At 43.7% G+C, this 21,405-nt stretch overlaps 1 protein-coding gene across 6 annotated transcripts in view; it reads left to right on the top strand.

Moving 5' to 3' along the window:
- The window catches only part of MARCHF6 (membrane associated ring-CH-type finger 6), an 845,067-nt gene extending 823,902 nt beyond the window's left edge, over nt 1-21,165 (top strand). For 5 of the 6 annotated variants that reach the window (XM_063922758.1, XM_063922754.1, XM_063922757.1 and 2 more), the window contains 3 exons: nt 17,880-18,012; nt 20,340-20,475; nt 20,727-21,165. In XM_063922758.1, coding sequence (XP_063778828.1) covers nt 17,880-18,012; nt 20,340-20,475; nt 20,727-20,820 — 363 coding nt within the window. In that variant the 3' untranslated portion in view covers nt 20,821-21,165. Of the gene's footprint in view, nt 1-17,879; nt 18,013-20,339; nt 20,476-20,726 lie in introns of those variants that run through there. The other variant, XM_063922759.1, reaches the window with a different exon arrangement.
- The last annotated feature ends 240 nt before the right edge of the window (nt 21,166-21,405 follow it).

Below are 21,405 nucleotides of genomic sequence, written 5' to 3'. Positions count from 1 at the left end.
GCTGCCTGTAGCCTGGGTATTGGGCCAGGGCCTTGAGAGAAGACATTGCTGTTAAGGTGTGTACACACAGTGAGATTTCACGTTTCGATTTCAAAATCGCAAGGTGTTAGGCAGTTTGCAATACCGATTCGATCCCGATGTGCAGTCCATGGGGTTGGTATCGCAAGGCTAAATAGACTGTGCAGGCAAGTTAATCTTGACTATCTAGTGTACTATCTCTAGTACAAAGTATAGTCAAAATTGCCACTTAGTCAAAATCGTGCATACTGTAGACAAAATCGAAAGTACAGATAGTCAAAATCGGTGCTTCTGGGCTCTGGGGGAGTTCATGGAAGATCGCATAGTCAAAATCGGGTATACTGTATCTCACCATGTGTACGCACCTTTTAAAACTGTTTCAGACTAGTGTCACAACTTTAGCTCAGTCACAGACTGAATCATCCATAGAGCCCCCTTGGGCCCATAATTTGGGCAAGCACATCTTAGGGATGGCCAAATCTTTAAATAGGATGTCGGCATCTGTTGAGGCCTCTGCCACTAGGAAGCGGCCTATTCATTACTCTTTCTCTTACGTCCTAGAGGATGCTGCGGTCCATATTAGCACCATGGGGTATAGACGGGTCCACCAGGAGCCATTGGCACTTTAAGAGTTTAATAGTGTGGTCTGGCTCCTCCCTCTATGCCCCTCCTACCAGACTCTGTTTAAAAAATGTGCCCGGAGAACCCGGACACAGCTAGGGGAGCTCTACAGAGCTTTCCTGGTAAACGTTTATCTTAGAGTTTGTTTTTTTTAACTGGAGGCTTCCGGCATCAGCCTGCCTGCATGGAGGGACTGAGGGGGGGAGCAGTGTCCGCCCTGCGGTTTCTGAGCCACTGACTCCGCTGACTGGACATTGAGCTCCAGAGGAGACAGATCGCGCTCTGCCACAGGGGAACCGCTCACCCCGGCAGCCAGCAGCCACCCCCTTGCAGAGGTGAAAGTGGTGAGTGAGTCACTGTCCGCCCCTTACAAGCGGGGGGTCAGTGTGAAGAGGGCGGCTTTATGGGTAGGAGCGCGGAATTAACCGCGCTCCCGGTTGGCTCAGCGGTACTGCGGTGCAGCGCTGTGAGGGGCGCCCTGTGCCAGCACCTGACCCTACACTGACCGTTTCCAGCCTGTCGGGGTCCGCGGATCTCAGCCAGCAAACAAATCCTCAGGCCAGTATAATCTCACAGGAGCGGGAAGACAGCGCCTTTACGGGGGCGGAGCTTCTCAGAGCGGACCCAGCAGCGTTCAGCACCATTTTCCTGCCTGCAGCTCACTGCCAGTGGATGAACAGGTCCCTCAATAGCACCTCCAGCTATCTGTACGGTACCAGGGGGTTGTAGAAGGGAGGGGGGGGCTGTGTAAAGGCTGTGTCACCTATTAAGGAACACAGTCAGCGCTGGTTAGGGTCTCCCTATACCTATAATAGTGCTGTGTGTGGGTTGGCTCCAATCTCTGTCTCTCACTGCCATTCTTGGGGGGGTGGGAACTCTGTCTGCCCAGTACACTGTGTGTTTGTGGGGTGTTTGGTGAGTATGTGACAACATGTCTAGGGACACTTTTTCATATGCTGCAGAGGATTTATCTTCCCAGGAAGACTCCATACCATGTAATCAGGATTGCAATGTTGTAGCGCAGATTCCAGCTAGAGAGCCAGAATGGTTAGTCTCTCTGAGGGGGACTATTTCTCAGATTTCTGATAGGGTTGCTAGGACTGAGCATGCCACTCAAGTTCTGCAATCCTCTATGGTTGTATGGTCTGATACTGCTTCCTCGGGGTCCCCTGCGGTACATTCTCACAAACGTGCACTTGCCAATCTTATGCAGGATGACACGGACACCGATTCTGACACTGCAGACGGGGACGGCATCACTTGCTAAGGGGGTGCAGTTGATGATTGAAGCTGTAAGGGATGTGTTACACATTACTGACACAGCTCCTGAGCAGGTAGAGGAGGCCTTTTTCACAGACAACGAAAAGCCCCCCTCACCTTCTCGGCATCCAAAGAATTAAAAAAGCCTGTGAAAATCCGGAAAATAAATTCCAGATCCCTAAGAGGGTCTTGGTTGCTTTTCCCTTCCCAGTGGAAGATAGGAAAAAATATGAGTCCTCTCCAATAGTCGACGCCTCTGTCTCTAGCCTGTCCAAACAGGCGGTGCTGCCAGTCCCTGGATCCACCACGTTGAAAGACTCAGCAGATCGAAAGGTGGATGCTACGCTAAAATCCATTTACACGGCTTCAGGGGCTATATTGCGGCCTACTATAGCCTGTGCTTTGATTGCAAAAGCTATTGCCAGGTGGTCAATCACTGCAGGAGGTATCGACTACGCTGGATAAAGGTGACGTTGATTTATTTTTACGTAATATTCAGGATTCTGCAGGGTTCCTGGTAGATTCCATGAAGGAGCTGGGCTCCATGACCGCGGGAATATCCTCCATGTCCATCTCGGCTCACAGGGGTCTCTGGCTGCGCCAATGGTCTGCGGACGCGGAATCCAGAAAAAGTGTGGAGGGTCTACTTTATTCAGGTCAGGCTCTCTTTGGGGAGGCGCTAGATGTGTGGATTGCCACGGCTACAGCGGGTAAGTCTCCTTTTCTACCCTCAGCTGCACCAGCTACGAAGAAGCCTTTTACACCAGCCACGTCACAGTCCTTTCGGACCGCGAGGCCTAGAAAGAACAAGCCTTCAAACACCTTCTTCAGAGGTGGTCGTGCTAAAGGAAAGAAGCCTGCTCTCGCTTGCTCCCAGAACCAGAAGCTTGCTTCTGATACCCCAAAGTCCTCCACATGACAGTGGACAGCTAGGCCTGGAGGAAGGTCAGGTGGGGGCAAGACTCCGGTATTTCAATCACGTCTGGGTGTCGGCGGGCCTGGAACCCTGGGTACTGGATATAGGGGTATATGCAATTCACGGCGAATCGCGGCAAATTATCGCCGTTTTTTAATTCGACAGGTGAATTCCGGCAGGTGGCTGCCGGAATTCACCATATTCAATGAAAAACGGATTCGACAGTCCCGCGGGCGAAAAACGGCCGATTTGCCGGATTTTGCCACGATTTAAATAAACGGGAAAAACCCGGAAAAAAATGGCGTGGGGTCCCCCCTCCAAAGCATAACCAGCCTCGGGCTCTTCGAGCTGGTCCTGGTTTTAAAAATCCGGGGTCAAAATTGACAGTTGATATATATATATATCTTATGAATGTTAATACACTTCTCAAAAAAATAAAGGGATCACTTAAACAACACATCCTAGATCTGAATGAATGAAATATTCTTATTAAATATTTTGTTCTTTACATAGTTGAATGTGCTGACGACAAAGTCACACAAAAATTATCAATGGAAATCAAATTTATTAACCCATGGAGGTCTGGATTTGGAGTCACACTCAAAATTGAAGTGGAAAGACACACTACAGGCTGATCCAACTTTGATGTAATGTCCTTAAAACAAGTCAAAATGAGGCTCAGTAGTGTGTGTGGCCTCCACGTGCCTGTATGACCTCCCTACAACACCTGGGCATGCTCCTGATGAGGAGGCGGATGGTCTCCTGAGGGATCTCCTCCCAGACCTGGACTAAAGCATCCGCCAACTCCTGGACAGTCTGTGGTGCAACGTGGCGTTGGTGGATGGAGCGAGACATGATGTCCCAGATGTGCTCAATTGGATTCAGGTCTGGGAACGGGCGGGCCAGTCCATAGCATCAATGCCTTCGTCTTGCAGGAACTGCTGACACACTCCAGCCACATGAGGTCTAGCATTGTCTTGCATTAGGAGGAACCCAGGGCCAAATGCACCAGTATATGGTCTCACAAGGGGTCTGAGGATCTCATCTCGGTACCTAATGGCAGTCAGGGTACCTCTGGCGAGCTCATGGAGGGCTGTGCGGCCCCCCACAGAAATGCCACCCCACACCATTACTGACCCACTGCCAAACCGGTCATGCTGGAGGATGTTGCATGCAGCAGAACGTTCTCCTTGGCATCTCCAGACTCTGTCACGTGCTCAGTGAGAACCTGCTTTCATCTGTGAAGAGCACAGGGCACCAGTGGCGAATTTGCCAATCTTGGAGTTCTCTGGCAAATGCCAAACGTCCTGCACGGTGTTGGGCTGTAAGCACAACCCCCACCTGTGGACGTCGGGCCCTCATACCACCCTCATGGAGTCTGTTTCTGATCGTTTGAGTAGACACATGCACATTTGTGGCTTGCTGGAGGTCATTTTGCAGGGCTCTGGCAGTGCTCCTCCTGTTCCTCCTTGCACAAAAGCAGAGGTAGCGGTCCTGCTGCTGGGTTGTTGCCCTCCTACGGCCTCCTCCACGTCTCCTGATGTACTGGCCTGTCTCCTGGTAGCGCCTCCATGCTCTGGACACTACGCTGACAGACACAGCAAACCTTCTTGCCACAGCTCGCATTGATGTGCCATCCTGGATGAGCTGCACTACCTGAGCCACTTGTGTGGGTTGTAGACTCCGTCTCATGCTACCACTAGAGTGAAAGCACCGCCAGCTTTCAAAAGTGACCAAAACATCAGCCAGAAAGCATAGGAGCTGAGAAGTGGTCTGTGGTCACCACCTGCAGAACAACTCCTTTATTGGGGGTGTCTTGCTAATTGCCTATAATTTCCACCTATTTTCTATTCCATTTGCACAACAGCAGGTGAAATTGTCAATCAGTGGTGGTCATTCCGAGTTGTTCGCTCGTTATTTTTTTGTCGCAACGGAGCGATTAGTCGCTTATGCGCATGCGCAATGTCCGCAGTGCGACTGCGCCAAGTAAATTTGCTATGCAGTTAGGTATTTTACTCACGGCATTACAAGGTTTTTTCTTCGTTCTGGTGATCGGAGTGTGATTGACAGGAAGTGGGTGTTTCTGGGCAGAAACTGCCCGTTTTATGGGTGTGTGCGAAAAAACGCTACCGTTTCTGGGAAAAACGCGGGAGTAGCTGGAGAAACGGAGGAGTGTCTGGCCGAACACTGGGTGTGTTTGTGACATCAAACCAGGAACGAAACTGACTGAACTGATCGCAGTTGCCGAGTAAGTGTGGAGCTACTCAGAAACTGCTAAGAAGTGTCTATTCGCAATTTTGCTAATCTTTCGTTCGCAATTTTGATAAGCTAAGATTCACTCCCAGTAGGCGGCGGCTTAGCGTGTGCAAAGCTGCTAAAAGCAGCTTGCGAGTGAACAACTCGGAATGAGGGCCAGTGTTGCTTCCTAAGTGGACAGTTTGATTTCACAGAAGTGTGATTGACTTGGAGTTACATTGTGTTGTTTAAGTGTTCCCTTTTTTTTTTTTTTTTTGACCAGTGTATATTATTCTCATTGCCATATATTTTTGAACATAGTATATAACTGTACCTATATCTGAATGGTATATTGTATAAGGTTCTGAATGTAATGCACATTATTCTCAATAAAATATTGTGAAGAAAAGTGAATAAAGAATTAATATTTCTATCTGAACCTTGGTGTTGATACTGTGCCTACTGACTCTTATTTGTTGACAGTAGTAGGTTTCAATTTATACTGCTCTATGTAGAGACTGGCAACAAATGTTGCTATATAGACACCAGTTAAGATTATTGGCAAAACCTACCAAAGAAAGGCGCCTAAATGAGCTGATGCTGGTGTGCTGCCTGCTGCTCTCAAGGGAATAGGGTATTAGCAGACCCTATACAAATGTATGAAAAAAGAAAAAAAAAAGAGAGAGCGCAAGCAGACTAGACTATAGTAATTTTAATCTTAAAATATGCACAATCCCAACATGATGAAATTTACCACAAGACTTATATACATAACATAAAAACAATTACTTCCGTATTAATATAGGATCCACACTGAAATTCTTAAATATTCCCACAACACTAGTGCACCTTTATATGGAACCAACGTATCCTTCATTTCGTATTTAAAGTGCTCACAATTGATGGGTCTATTAAGAGGATTTCAGATAGCACTCATAGATCAGTTCCGTAGTTAGAAGTTACTTTTCTTTAGTAAATTGCAATTAATAAACTTTGTAGCAATTGCACTGTTACTTTAGATGTTAAATGTCTCTCTCTATTCCTTAGACAACATGCTATGCCTAAATTCAAAGCACACCGCAAAAGCTCCGTCTGTCACTCTCTCACTGTGACAGCGTAACGGGGCGGTCAGTGCTTACCACTTCCAGAGATGTCGTGGCGGCACTGACAGGTGACCGGGTGCCGCTCACTCCAGCGGCTTCGTCTGTTGCTCTCTCACTGTGACGTGTCAGAGCGGTTACCGCTTGCCGCTTCTAGGAGTTCCGGCGGTGCTGAAGGTAACCAGGCGCCGCTGGCTCCAAGGGGGTTAGCTGACAGCCACGGTCCCCGTGTTGCAGGGGAGACCAGTGCAGGTGGCTCCAATCAAACAGCCTGGCGGTACTGGAAGTGGAATAAATGCGGCCGTAGGAACGTAAAGAGTGCTTGGATCCTGACGCGTTTTTCGACCGGCACACACTGGTCGTTTCCTCAGAGATTATTGGCAGTCTGCCCATATTTCTATACTGCTTGTATTAAGCATGTTAGAGATACTGTATAATTGCTTGTTCTTTAACCACAATTATATACTGTTTCAATCTGTGTTGCTCAATATATCAAAACTGGCCACAAATGTTATTATTTCAAAAGTGAACCTGCTAATGATATCCAGTAACACGAAAAGTGTACCCTAACTATTATATCAATCTTTCCATATTATATTTAATGTTCCAATCTAATTCCGGATCTACTTCTATCCTGTATTCTTATTTGTTATATAGCTTAACATACACCATGTATTAACTGTGTATATGCTGGGGTACCCGTCCTTAATTCAAAATAGCTACACTTTACGGCCGTGTGTTCCTCACATAAATAATGGCTGTAATATTAGTTACAGGGACTAATGCCTCCTATGATTAGAATGAGTAGTGGAGGAGTGAATTACTGATTCCCTTCCTTCACACCATTTACGCTAATTCCAGCCAATCTATTGTGCAGCCACAATATGAAATGCATGCACAGATGGAAATGAGGGCTAAGATAGACTGCCGGTCCGTATTAAACCACACCATCAATCATCGGTTATTAAGTAGCAGGCTATATCAGAAATTATGATAGAGGATTGGTATTGAAATGTACATGCTCTTGGAGTTTATTATCCTCCTTAAATAGTATCCTCTAGATCATAGGTTCTCAAACTCGGTCCTCAGGACCCCACACAGTGCATGTTTTGCAGGTAACCCAGCAGGTGCACAGGTGTGTTAATTACTCACTGACACATTTTTAGAGGTCCACAGGTGGAGCTAATTATTTCTCTTGCGATTCTGTGAGGAGACCTGCAAAACATGCACTGTGTGGGGTCCTGAGGACTGAGTTTGAGAACCTGTGCTCTAGATTAAATAATCCCATCCTCAGTGTGTAGTATACAACGATATAATCATTTACATAATGAGGTACACGAAAATAGTGTTCACTGGATATCTTCTTATATATGAAAACCAGAGACTGGCATATACTACATTATTTAATATGAAATTTGACCAAAGAAATACGGGTCTTCGACAGACTGAATATAATCAGATGATCCTTAGTGCCTTGCCTCCTGTGGATACGTGTTACTGAGCATAACAATAGGTCAGAAAGTAGCAAATTTTTTATGTATAAATAAACACCAGGTTGTCTATCACTATATTATCTTTGAATAATAAAATGGTCATATACTGGCAATTCAATTAGGCGCTAATAGAACATAGCATGATATTGCCGGCGCACGGCTACACCAATGCGCATATCGCTCTATGTTAGAGCTTCCTGCTCAGTGTAACAAAGGTTACTATTCAAACCTTTTCCTGGTACCGAAGCCGGATGGTTTGGTACGGCCAATTCTGAACTTAAAATCTTTGAACCCCCTACCTCAGGGAGTTCAAATTCAAAATGGAGTCTGAGAGCTGTCATCTCAGGTATGATGGAGGGGGAGTTCCTGATGTCCCTGGACATCAAGGATGCCTACCTCCACATTCCCATCTGGTCTCCGCATCAGGCATATCTCCGATTTGCACTGTTGGACGAACACTATCAGTTTCAAGCGCTGCCGTTTGCCCTCTCCACAGCACAGAGGGTCTTCACCAAGGTGATGGCGGAGATGATGGTTCTCCTGCGCAAGCAGGGGGTGAACATATTTCTGTATATCTGGATGATCTCCTGATAAAGGAGTCATCCAGGTAAAAGTTGTTGTGATCCATTGCTCTCATGACACATCTTCTCAAGGAGCACGGTTGGATCCTGAACCTTCCAAAGTCTCATCTGGAGCAGACAAGGAGGCTGTCTTTCCTGGGAATGATCCTAGACACGGAAGTGCAGAGGGTGTTTCTGCCGGTGGAGAAAGCATTGGTGATTTAATCAATGGTCCGGGATGTCTTTAAAGCCTACCCGGATCTTGGTTCATCAGTGCATCCGCCTTCTGGCGAAGATGGTTGACTACTTGAGGCTCTACAATACAGAAGGTTTCATGATCGATCCTTTCAGCTGGATCTTTTGGACCAGTGGTCAGGATCTCACCTACACATGCACCAGAGGATCCGTCTGTCTCCAAAAGCCAGGATTTCGCTCCTCTGGTGGATACAACTGCCTTACCTTCTGGAAGGCCGAAGGTTCGGAGTTCAGGACTGGATCCTTCTAACCACAGATGCAAGTCTAAGAGGTTGGGGAGCAGTTGCTCAGGGGGTAAACTTTAACATTCTGGAGCTAAGAGCCGTGTACAACGGCCTTCTGCAAGCAGTACACCTTCTACAGGATCGGGCTGTTCAGGTGCAGTCGGACAACGTGACCACAGTGGCCTACATAAACCGACAAGGTGGAACGAAGAGCAGGGCTGCCATGTCAGAGGTGTCAAAAATCCTCCTCTGGGCAGAAAGGCATGCGGTGGTGATGTCAGCAATCTTTATTCCAGGTGTAGGCAACTGGGAAGCAGACTTCCTCAGCAGACACGATCTCCATCCAGGAGAGTGGGGCCTCCATCTGGAGGTGTTCGAGGAGGTAACCGGTTGGTGGGGGGTTCCTCACATAGACATAATGGCCTCCCGCCTCAACAAGAAGCTGCAGAGGTACTGTTCCAGGTCGAGAGACCCACAGGCAGTGGCAGTGGACGCACTGGTAACACCGTGGGTGTTCACATCAGTGTATGTGTTCCCTCTACGTCCTCTGATACCAAAGGTTCTTCAACTGGTAAGAACAAAGGTACTGGCAATCCTCATTGCTCCGGACTGGCCATGGAGGGCTTGGTACTGAATCTTCTGCTGGAAGATCCAAGGCCGTTACCTCTTCGGGAGGATCTGCTACTCCAGGGGCCGTTCGCTTATCAAGTCTTACAGCTACGTTTGACAGCATGGTGGTTGAACGCCAGATCTTATCTCGGAAGGGTATCCTGAGTGAGGTCATTCCTACCCTGATCCAGGCTAGGAAGGGGGTAATGTCTAAACATTACCATTGCATTTGGAAAAAATATTTTTTGGTGCGAGTCCAAGAAGTTTCCTGCGGTGGAGTTTCAGCTTGGACGTTTTCTCCTTTTCCTGCAAGCAGGGGTGGATATGGGACTGAGATTGGGCTCCATCAAGGTCCAGATCTCTGCTTTGTCTATCTTCTTCCAAAAACAATTGGCAGTCCTCCCGGAGGTTCAGACCTTTTTGAAAGGGGTTCTCTGCACATCCAGCCTGCCTTTGTGGCGCCAACCGCACCCTAGGATCTTGATGTGGTGTTGCAGTTCCTGCAATCTGCTTGGTTTGAGCCTCCACAGGAGGCTGATCTCAAGTTTCTGACGTGGAAGTCGGTCACTTTGTTGGCCTTGGCTTCTGCATGACGCGTTTCGGAATTGGGGGCTTTATCTTGTCAAAGCCCCTATCTGATCTTCCATAAAGACAGGGCAGAACTTAGGACTCGTCCACAGTTCCTGCCTAAGGTTGTATCGGCTTTCCATATTAACCAACCTATTGTGGTGCCAGTGGCTACTGACTTCTCAATTGCTTCAAAGGCCTTGGATGTAGTGAGGACTTTGAAGATTTATGTGAAGTGGATGGCTTGTCATAGGAAATCTGACTCTCTGTTTGTTCTCTATGATCCCAAGAAAATTGGGTGTCTGCTTCTCAGCAGTCTATTTCACTCTGGATCAGGTTCACTATCCAGCATGCTTATTCCACTGCAGGATGGTCATGTCCAAGATCTGTTAAAGCCCACTCTACTCGTAAAGTGGGCTCTTCCTGGGCGGCTGCTCGGGGTGTCTTGGCTTTACAATTCTGCCGAGCAGCTACTTGGTCTGGGTCGAACACGTTTGCCAAGATTTACAAGTTTGATACTTTGACCTCTGATGACCTCAAGTTTGGTCAAGCAGTATTGCAGGAGCCTCCGCGCTCTCCCTTCCGTACTGGGAGCTTTGGTACATCCCCATGGTACTAATATGGGCCCCAGCATCCTCTAGGACGTAAGAGAAAATAGGATTTTGGTTACCTACCGGTAAATCTTTTTCTCGTAGTCCGTAGAGGATGCTGGGCGCCCGCCCAGCGCTGCGTTTTCCTGCATTGGTTTCATAGTTCAGTACTGCCGGGTTCCTAGGTAAGTTCTGCGTTATTTAATGTTTCAGCTGTTGCTGAGTTGTTCCGGCATGTTAGCCGGTTTGCTTGTTGTGTGTGCTGGTATGAATCTCGCCACTATCTGTAATTCCTTCCCTCGAAGTATGTCGTCTCCTCGGGCACAGTTTCTAAACTGAGTCTGGTAGGAGGGGCATAGAGGGAGGAGCCAACCCCACACTATTAAACTCTTAAAGTGCTAATGGCTCCTGGTGGACCTGTCCCCCATGGTACTAATATGGACCCCAGCATCATCTACGGACTATGAGAAAAGGATTTACCGGTAAGTAACCAAAATCCTATTTTTTATTTCCTTGGTGCTGATTCTGCTGGTTCATCCCAAGAAGATGGGGGAAGTAGACCCTGATTAAATGGGAGGATACTTCTGCTTGGGAGGGGGATTCCCTACCCAGTTCAGGAATAGATCTATTTATTGATGCAGTCCATCAGACTTTACAATTACAAGATGCTAATACTCCAGTAACCAGTTCAGCCTCATTTTGTTTTCTTACTTCATGGCAGCCCTTCCTGTGGGTTAACACCCCATTCTCCCAATCTAGACAGGAGATTTTTTCCTTGCAGGACCCTCCCACCTTGGGTATATAGCTGAACTCCTCCCATTCCTCCCTTGTCTTTAAGTATTAGCTAGGCAGATGTAGGTTTTTTACCTTTGTTCTACATATAAGTGCTTACCTCATATCTTCCCGGTGTAGCTGCTGTGAGCTGTTTCCTGAGGTAAGGGGTCAGGCATCCCGTGTAGAGGTGCACTGCTGCATGGTGCTCTGGAGGCGGTGAGCAGGCAGTCAGTTGCCCTGATGCTCACCACCAGGTATCCTAACTCATGGCTGCAGAGAGGGAGCTTCTGGGCGGCTTGCGTCCCAGGAGACATCCCAGGTACGTTGTGCGCATGCGTCCAGCCAGATCAAAGGGCTTTAAATACGGCGCAGTGCACCGGACCACATGCAGCAGCAGTGGGGGAAACTGTCAGGGTTTTTTTCGGTGCAGCAGTTGGAACAACATATTACTTCTTCATGGATGAGCCTTCTCCCTAAAAGCTTGTCAATGCCCATCCGAGGTAAGTCCTCATAGAAGGCTGGTTATATTTTCATATTAGATCAGTTAGGGTTGTTGCTAGCTCTTTGTTATTATTGTATTGCGCTGTGTCTACTTCAGCAGCGAACAATAAAACTTGCAAAAGAAATAAAGTGGCTAGGGTTTGCTTTGCATGTGATAAACCATTCACGGGATCAGGATGAAATATTTGTGTAATGATTGTGTTAAAAAGGCTGTACCTCCAGCTAATTAATATAATCCACTATTGGAACTGATTGAATGGATGAAGAAATCCTTTGTACAGGTTGAGTATCCCTTATCCAAAACGCTTGGGACCAGAGGTATTTTGGATATCGTATTTTTCCGTATTTTGGAATAATTGCATACCATAATGAGATATCATGGTGATGGGACCTAAATCTAAGCACAGAATGCATTTATGTTGCATATACACATTATACACACAGCCTGAAGGTCATTTTATCCAATATTTTTTATAACTTTGTACATTAAACAAAGTGTGTCTACATTCACACAATTCATTTATGTTTCATATATACCTTATACACACAGCCTGAAGGTCATTTAATACAATATTTTTATAACTTTGTGTATTAAACGAAGTCTGTGTACATTGAGTCATCAAAAAACAAAGGTTTCACTACCTCACTCTCACTCAAAAAAGTCCATATTTCGGAATATTTGGATATGGGATACTCAACCTGTATCTAATAGGAATTTATGCAAGGATATAAGAGGTCTAGGTCACAGACTAGTCTGGATTATGATTTTGGGATGTTCTCTCTGAATTTTGTGTCTGAGGAAGACTGGAGAATTTTCCAGTACAGAATCAGGAGAAGTCATCGAGGATGATAGAACCTTTAATATGGAGTTGGTTAAGAATATTGCCAAGACAATAAATTAAAAAGAGACTTTTTTTTTACAGTCGGATTGACATTGTAGGAAACGGGGCTAAAAACGGTCTGGTTTGGCCGCGCTTCCGACAATACACATGGATTGGCGTCTGAAGCCGCCAATCCGCGTGCATTATGATAGCTTTCCAACAAGTCGGGAATTCCTGACTTGTCGGAAAAAACGACAATAGAATAGGTATGAACCCCTTCCGACCGAAACCTGTCGGAAGCTACTGTCTTTCCGACAAGACTGCAGCTTCCGACACTTATTGAATATACCCCTATATCCTCGTATATCTTTTTTCCATTAGAAATTTGTCTAACCCATTTATAAACGCATTACAACCTTCTCTGGCGGTGTTTTCCATATTTGTATTGCTCTTACATTGAAGAATCCCTTCCTGCCCTGAGTATGAAATTTCCTTTCCTCAAGCCTTTGCGGGTGTCTCATTTTTAGTGTAAACATATCTAATCTAGAAAGCCTCTCCTCATAGTCCAGTGTCTCCAACCCCTTAATCAATTTGGTAGCTCGCCTCTGAACCTTTTCAAGTTCTAATGTCTCTGTTATAGTGTGGTGCCCAGAATTGTACACAATACTCAAGATTCGGCCGTACCAATGATTTGTACAGTGGCAGGATTACGCGCTCATACCTTGTCTCAATTCCCCTTTTTAATGCATGCCAACACTTTATTTGCCTTTGTTGCTGCACTTTGACATTGTGTGTTGCTGCTAAATCGACTATCAATGAACACCCCCAAATCCTTTTCTAATACAGTTTCCCCTATTTTCCCCCATTTAATTGGTAGGTTGCATGTTTATTCTTAGTCCCAAAGTGCATATCCTTTACATTTTTCCACATTAAACCTCATACACCATTTCATTGCCCAAACTTCCAGTTTAAATAAATCGCTCTGAAGAAACTCCACATTCACATCTGACTTGATTACCCTACATATTTTAGTATTGTCTGCAAAATTGACACTGCTTTCTAGTCCTTCTCCTAACTCATTATTAAATATATGAAACAATAGTGGCCCCAGCACAGAACCCTGCGGTATTCCACTAATTACTTTAGCTCAAGTGGAAAACATCCCATTAATCACTACTCGCTGCTCCCTTTTATCAAGCCAATTACCCATTACAAATATAGGGGGTAATTCCAAGTTGATCGCAACAGGAAATGTTTTAGCAGTTGGGCAAAACCATGTGCACTGCAGGGGGGGCAGATATAACATTTGCAGAGAGAGTAAGATTTGGGTGTGTTATTTTGTTTCATACGGGCTGCTTAATTTTTACACTGCAATTTAGATTACAGATTGAACTCACCACACCCAAATCTATCTCTCTCTACACATGTTATATCTGCCCCCCTGCACTGCACATGGTTTTGCCCAACTGCTAAAAAAATTCCTGCTGCGATCAACTTGGAATTACCCCCATTGTCTCCTATACCAAGCTCCCTTAATTTGAAACTCAGCCTCCTTTGAGGTACTGTGTTGAAAGCTTTTGCAAAATCCAGATAAACCACATCTTTGTGTTACCCTGGTCGAGATTGTTGCTTACTATCTCATAGAAGCTAATCAAATTAGTTTGACATGACCTGTTTCTAAAAACCATGCTGGTTCTTATTAATAGCATGGGAGTTCTCCAAGTAGTCCTGTTTGCTGTCCTTTAGTATACTTTACAATAGTTTCCCCACTATTGATGTCAGACTAACCGGTCTATAGTTATGAGGATGAAGTTTAATATCCTTTTTAAATATTGTGACTACATCTGCTATATGCCAGTCCTTTGGAACCATGTCTGATCTAAGTGACTCAGTGAAAATCAGATACAGAGGCCTTGCTATTTCAGCATTTAGCTCCATCAGAACCCTAAGATGTAGGCCATCTGGACCAGGAGATTTTTAGTTTTTAATTTTTTTTTAATCGTTCACGGACTACTTCCTCAGATAGACAAGTATTAAGCAATGGGCCTTTATCAGTACTATTATTTTTGTTACTCACTAATCCCACAATCTGATCCTCTCTAGCAAACACTGATAAGAAAAATGTGTTCAATATTTCAGCTTTTTCTTTGCTGTCATTTATCAGGAATCCCAGTTCGCTTTTTAATGGTCCTATATATATATTTATATATATATATATATATATATATATATATATATATATATATATATTTTTAGCCTCTTACCATTTATGTACTTACAGAATTTTTTAGGGTTAGTTTCTCTCCTTAGCGATTAGCTTTTCGGTTTCTATTTTTACTGCTCTGATTTCCTTTCTGCATTTTTTTTTTTTAATTCCTTGTAGTATTGGAATGACTCCGCCTTCCCGTCTGATTTGAAAGCTTTGAATGCTCGCCTCTTTTTATCCATTTCTTCCTTAACTTTTTTGTTTAACCACATTGGTTTGAATTTAGTACTCTTATTTTTACTGCCCAAGGGTATGCACTTATGAGTATATTTGTCAAGCAGCGTTTTAAAAACATCTTACGTTTCGGCTGTGTTTTTCCCTGAAACAAAGTTCCCCAATCTATGTCCTTTAGTGCATGTTAAAATTTGCTTTTTTAAAGTTAAGTTTTAGTTATACCCTTAGAGTGCTGCTTTTGAATGCTAATGTTGAATTTGATCATATTATGATCACTGTTACCCAAGGTCTCACCTACTGTGGTATTCGCTATTATCTCCATGTTGTTAGTTCGTACCAGGTCCAGTATAGTCCCTAATCTGGTTCGTTCCTGGACTATTTGCGACCAGTTGTTATCCTTTAGCTTATTTAAGAAGCTTTTACCCCTAGCTGTATTACATGATTCGCTGGCCCAATTTATGCCCGGATAATTAAAGTCCCCAATGATTAGGACCTCCCCAAGTCCTGTAGCTTTCTCGATTTGCATCAAGAGTTGTGCTTCCTCAGTCACACTGATATCAGTTTTAATGTCCGTATTAAAAGTTTTTTTTGTACTTTTCTTTCCCATAAAAATTTCAGCCCATAATGTTTCCACAGTATCTCCAGTTCTCTCATAAATACCCTCCTTTAAGTATGGTTTTAGAAATGGTTTAACATAAAGACATACACCACCCCCTATTTTAATAGCCCTGTCTCTCCTGAAAAGAGTATAACCCTCCATGTTAGCTACCCAGTTGTGGGAATCATCCCACCATGTCTCCGTGATACCTATAATATTGTATTGTTCCTTCATTACAAGCATTTCTAATTCCCCCATTTTGCCTGACAGGCTTCTTGCTTTTGCAAGCATACATTTTAGGTTAGTAATACCCTTATCTATTTGTCTATTCATTGCTATCCTTTCCCTTCTTACTTTAGTATTCCCTGATTTTCCAATTCTTGCTGATCTTACCCTCACCCCTTCTCCACCCCCATTATACTTAATACCTCCCCCTTGCTGCACTCCCTAATGATCCTGTAGTTTCTTTCTAATCTCTCCCCCTGACAATTAGTTTAAAAGCTCCTCTAACCATTCTGCCTTCCAGCACTGCTGCCCCCTCCTCATTCAGGTGTAATCCATCGTGACAAAAAAGATGGTGCCTGATTGAGAAGTCCGCCCAGTGTTCCAGGAACATAAACCTTTCTTTCCTACATCAGTCTGTAAGCCACACATTTACCTCCCTAATCTCCCTCTGCCTCCCTAGGCTAGCACATGGCACAGGTAATATTTCAGAGAATATTACCTTAGATGTCCTTGCCTTAAGCTTCTGGCCTTAGTCCCTATAGTCTTTCTTAAGGACATCCCACCTACCACTAACTAGTTCCCGGCCCCTCCCAACAATCTTTCTACCAGATCCACAATGTGTCGCACTCGGGAGACCACAGACTGTACAGCGATCATGGCCCCAGTAGCAGATTACTCTGTCTGTCTTCCTGATAATAGAATCCCCTACCACCACAATCTGACTAGGTACCTCGCTTTCTTTTTTTCTATTTGTGCCGCACGGACCGCTCCTCCGGTTGCTAGAGGGAACAGTCTCCTCCAGCTCCGTCATTTCCTCACTGCCATCCTCAGAATCTTTTTTCAATCGGGCGAATTTGTCGGGGTTCGGCAGATCGGAGATGTCCTGTCTCCCCCTCTTCTTCCTTCTAAATGTGACCCAGCTGGCTGCCTGATCATCCTCATCTACCAGTTGCCCCCCCCCCCCCCCCTATCCCCCCTTGCAACTCCTCCACCATTCTATCTAAACTTTGCTCGAGATTGTAAATATCTCTGTCTTGCCATGGTTTGCTCTAGATCAGTTACCTGGGTTTGCACGACATGCACTGAGTGAGATTTTTAATCACGGCCCCATCCATTTTTTTTTGTAAACTCTAACTCCCTGTTACCTTCAGAAAAACAATACAAACTATGCAATACAATACGGTACTATAGCCTAGCTGTGAAGAGAAACAATATTCAATAACAGAACAGTAATTGATAATGCACCTTCATTTCTCTTAGATTTAGTCCGTGCTTAACGTATTTATAATGTATAACGTCTCTTCGATGTATGGATTCCTTGTTGGTATTGGTAGATGCACCAAAACATTGATGGCCAGCCTCTAAGGCATCTATTGCTAGATGGGTCACTTCAGCCATTGATCAGGCCTATGTGTCATCAAATGTGACAGTACCTGACGCTATTTGAACTCACTTGACTCGTGCTGTTGGGGCTTCCTAGGCTGTGCGACATGGTGCATCTGTGGAACAGTTGTGCAGGGCAGCTACCTGGTCATCTGTACACACCTTTACAACATTTTGTTGCTTCCACACTTTTTGGAGCGAGTGACGCTAATGTTGGACATAGGATTCTGCAAGCAGATTCGTCTGATATTCCCTCCCCTGATTAGCTTGCTTTGGGTGATCCCAGAGTAATGGCAACCACCAGATTGATGATAGAGGAAATTTGGATGTGTTAGTCACCGTAAAATCCCTTCCTTGAAGTCCATCTCCCTCTGTGTTTATCTGGTTTGTATCAGTTTCTTTGCACATGTTCATTGTGGATTGTGTGTTTTAGTATTTACTTTCTTCCTCCGGGTTGCAATGCTAAAACGTAGACTGAGCAAGGTAGATGGGGTTATGTAGGGAAGGGAGTCAGCTGTTTGTTTAGTGCCAGACACCGATAGGTCAGATAAATAATCCAGAGTATTGGTGTCTCCCAGATGGACTTCGAGGGAGGGATTTTATGGTGAGTTAAAAATCAATGTGTGTTTCTTATTACTAGACTGTCAAGATTTATGTCAATGTAGTTCTTTTTTTTTTTTTTTTAACAGGTTTATGCAAATGGAATACGCAATATTGATCTACATTTTATAATACGGAAACTGGCTGCTCCAGTTATCTCTGTTCTTTTGCTGTCCCTGTGCATACCCTGCATTATTTCTGCAGGAATTGTACCATTAATTGGTATGTGTACTCCTTTTTTTTATATTTAGAATTTGTTGTAATTTTAGATGCATGTATACACCAGTGGTAAACAAAGCAAAAATGAGTATAGTTAAGGTGCATACACACGGTGACATATTGACTAAGTGCTGATTTTGACTGTGATTTCCCTTGAACACCCTGGAGCCCAAAACCACAGATTTTTATTATATTTACATGCTATTTTGACTATACAATTTTGACTACTAGAAACTAGATTGTACACAATGTAGCCAAAATTGCCTTGCCTGCACAGTATTTGTTTCTTGCGATACCAACCCCACGGGAGTGCGCATCGGTATCACAAGCTGTATACATGGTGCAATATGTGCTAACTTTTCTTACAATTTTGACCATATAGTCAAAATTGTAAGCAAACATCGCATCGTGTGTATGTACCTTAATACTTTATTGAACTCGCAATTGCCCACTTTACACATTGTACTCCCAGGGAAGGCTTAAAGCGAGTTAAAATGGGCGAAAATTATTGGTTTGATGTATCCCTTAATTTCATTCAGGGACATGATGTGCAGTATACAGATGTGTCCTCGTACATCTTGCTTCAATACACCACCTATAGGGAGATGACTGGTGTGAGTGAGCTGACAGGTCTCATTTAACTCCGTTAGCGCCGGGCGTCTCTTTTGCCAAAAATGTCTTTTTTTTTTAATTTTTTTTATTTTTTTACCCCTCCCTATGCAAATAGGACACACAAGCAGACTCTGCTGATTAAAATATGCAGCATACCTATATTCTATTATTTCTAGGAAAACACTGTAATTTACCATTTTGTATGCAGATACAGCCACGGTCGCAGACAAAATATAGGCACACCGCATATCATTTTAATCATAATTTGCTTGTTTGACCTATTTGCATTGTTTTGCTCAAAAGACGCATTTTAATGTAAAAAGTTGCACATAAAGGTGCTGCCGAGTCACACCACGGCATCGCGTGACTACAATGGCTGATTAATGTGCAGGGAGGCAAGATGTAAGTAGACACATTTGTATATCTTCTGTTTACAGATTAGTGTATCTTGCAGTGTTGTCTTATTCCCAGCGGTGTAAAGTTTACATGGCAAATTTATTCTATTATTTATCTGGACTCTAAAAATAGGCATATTTATTTCCTGCCAAGAATGTAGAGTCCATACATATGGACTTTATAGGGGTTACAGATTATGAACTGTACTTGCAATATTTAATTTCTGCTCATACTTTGTCTTAAGGTGTGCACACACGGTGAGATATTTTCTTTCGATTTTGACTATCTAGTCAAAATCGCAAGAAAAGTTAGTGCAGATCGCAAGGTGAAAGTCACCTTGCAATCCCGATGCGCGGTCCCGCCAGTTCGGAATAGCAAGAAAAGATAGACTGTGCAGGCAAGTCAATCCTTGCTAGATCGGTGTACTATCTAGTTCATCTCACATGTCAATGACATCTCACATAAGCCAAAATCGTAAGCACACATAGTCCATATCTCAAGAAAAGTTAGTCAAAATCTGTCCTATCTGGGCTCCGAGGAGTTCAGGGGAAATCGCAAGTGAAAATCGGGCATAGCAAGAATCTCACCGTGTGTACACACCCTTAAATTTTCAAAATCTGCTGTAGGTGCATGGACTGTATTCTTAATATATAATAATGATTTTCCATTTTTACCTCCATTTTGCCCTTTGTGTAATAAATTTTCAATGTATTGCCAGTTATGTTTATAGTGGTCACATATTTTGCAGCGCTTTACAGAGAATATTTGGCCATTCATATCATTCCCTGACCTAGTGGAGCGTTCAGTCTATGGGGGAGATGTATTAAGCAGTGAAAATTACATCTCCCCATATATTTTCTAACATATGTACACACACACACACCAGGGCATTGGTTTCCAAACTCTTTCCTCAAGGCACCCTAACAGTCCTGGCTTAAGGATATCCATGCTTGAGCACGGGTGACTCAATTAGTAACTCATTCATTTTGATTAAATCATCTGTGCTCAAGCTTATAACATGGACTGTTAGGGTGCCTTGAGAACAGAGTTTGATAACCACTACACTAGGGTTAGTTTTTGTGGGATGCAATTAACCTACTAGTATATTTTTAAATTTTAGTCGGAAACCAGAATACACAGGGAGAATATACAAACTCCACAGTTACAACTGTGGTGGGAATCGAACCCAAGGCCTCAATGCTGCAAAGCAGTAATGCTACCCATTACACCATCTGTATTGCAATGTGTTCATTTTTCAGTAATTTCTTAAACTATCATACATTCTTTGTTGTATACTAAATCGTTTTGATTTTACCTTGCAGGTGTCACTTCGGAAATGCAGAATCTAGTTCAGCGTCGTATTTATCCTTTTTTACTGATGGTGGTGATGTTGATAGGGATACTGTCTTTCCAGATCCGGCAATTTAAGCGTCTTTATGAACACATAAAGAATGACAAGTGAGAATATTGTTTTGCAATGTTTATCAAATTAGTCCGTTGTTGCCAAGCATTTTAAGCTGTATTTAAAGTTGAGGAAGTTTCTTTGTTGAACACTCATTTATTAGAATGACTGGCTGTAAGCATAAACGAATAAAATGACATATTTTTTGCGTTTCTAGTATAAATGTTGTAATTCTGTTATTTTTTCCATATACATTAATTGTTTTGCATGTCCTGACAGTTTCTGATTATATTCTCTTTGTTCTCAGATACCTTGTTGGTCAACGTCTTGTAAATTATGAACGGAAATTGGGCAAATCTAACATATCTTCAGCACATGCTTCTCAGTTGCCACATGACTAAAATGAAAAAAAACAAGGACTCCATTACCTCCATAGACTCCTGAAATGCCATACCTTTCAAAGACATTTACTAATTTTATTGTCTGACAGCACAGTTCTCTATTCTTGGCCGTTCACATGCGCAGTCTGTTCATAGAGATACATCTTCAGAATTCACACTGGTCAGAGCCTGCTCAAATACATTGACTTGCTGTTATTGGCCCCTTGTTGTCTTTGTATTCATGAATGCTATGGTCAGATATGTGCAGAGGGGGGAGTTGGCATCTAATGAAGCATCATGTGAATATCTTAATTGTAAATCTTACACAAAATGTATAATAATTTATTAAATCTAGTTGTCCCTTTATTATTTTCTTTAAGAATGTTTTATTTCTGGCCCAGTGGACGATTGCAGTGCTGTGAAATCTTTTGTCTCTATGTTCATGAAATTTATTCTACTTCCTGACATTGCAGTGACCAAAGGTATATTGCGTGAAGCACCAAAAACAGGAATATCTCTTTCAGCAAGACTGGGGAACACTGGACCATGAGGATTGCAGTTTGGCTGGATGAGTTTGCACATAAACTATACTGTAGCTTTAAATTC

Source organism: Pseudophryne corroboree, chromosome 5 (assembly GCF_028390025.1).
Source record: "Pseudophryne corroboree isolate aPseCor3 chromosome 5, aPseCor3.hap2, whole genome shotgun sequence".
NCBI lineage: Eukaryota > Metazoa > Chordata > Amphibia > Anura > Myobatrachidae > Pseudophryne > Pseudophryne corroboree.
The sequence above is the reverse complement of the archived record's forward strand: the minus strand, read 5'-3'. Positions and strand labels throughout refer to the sequence as shown.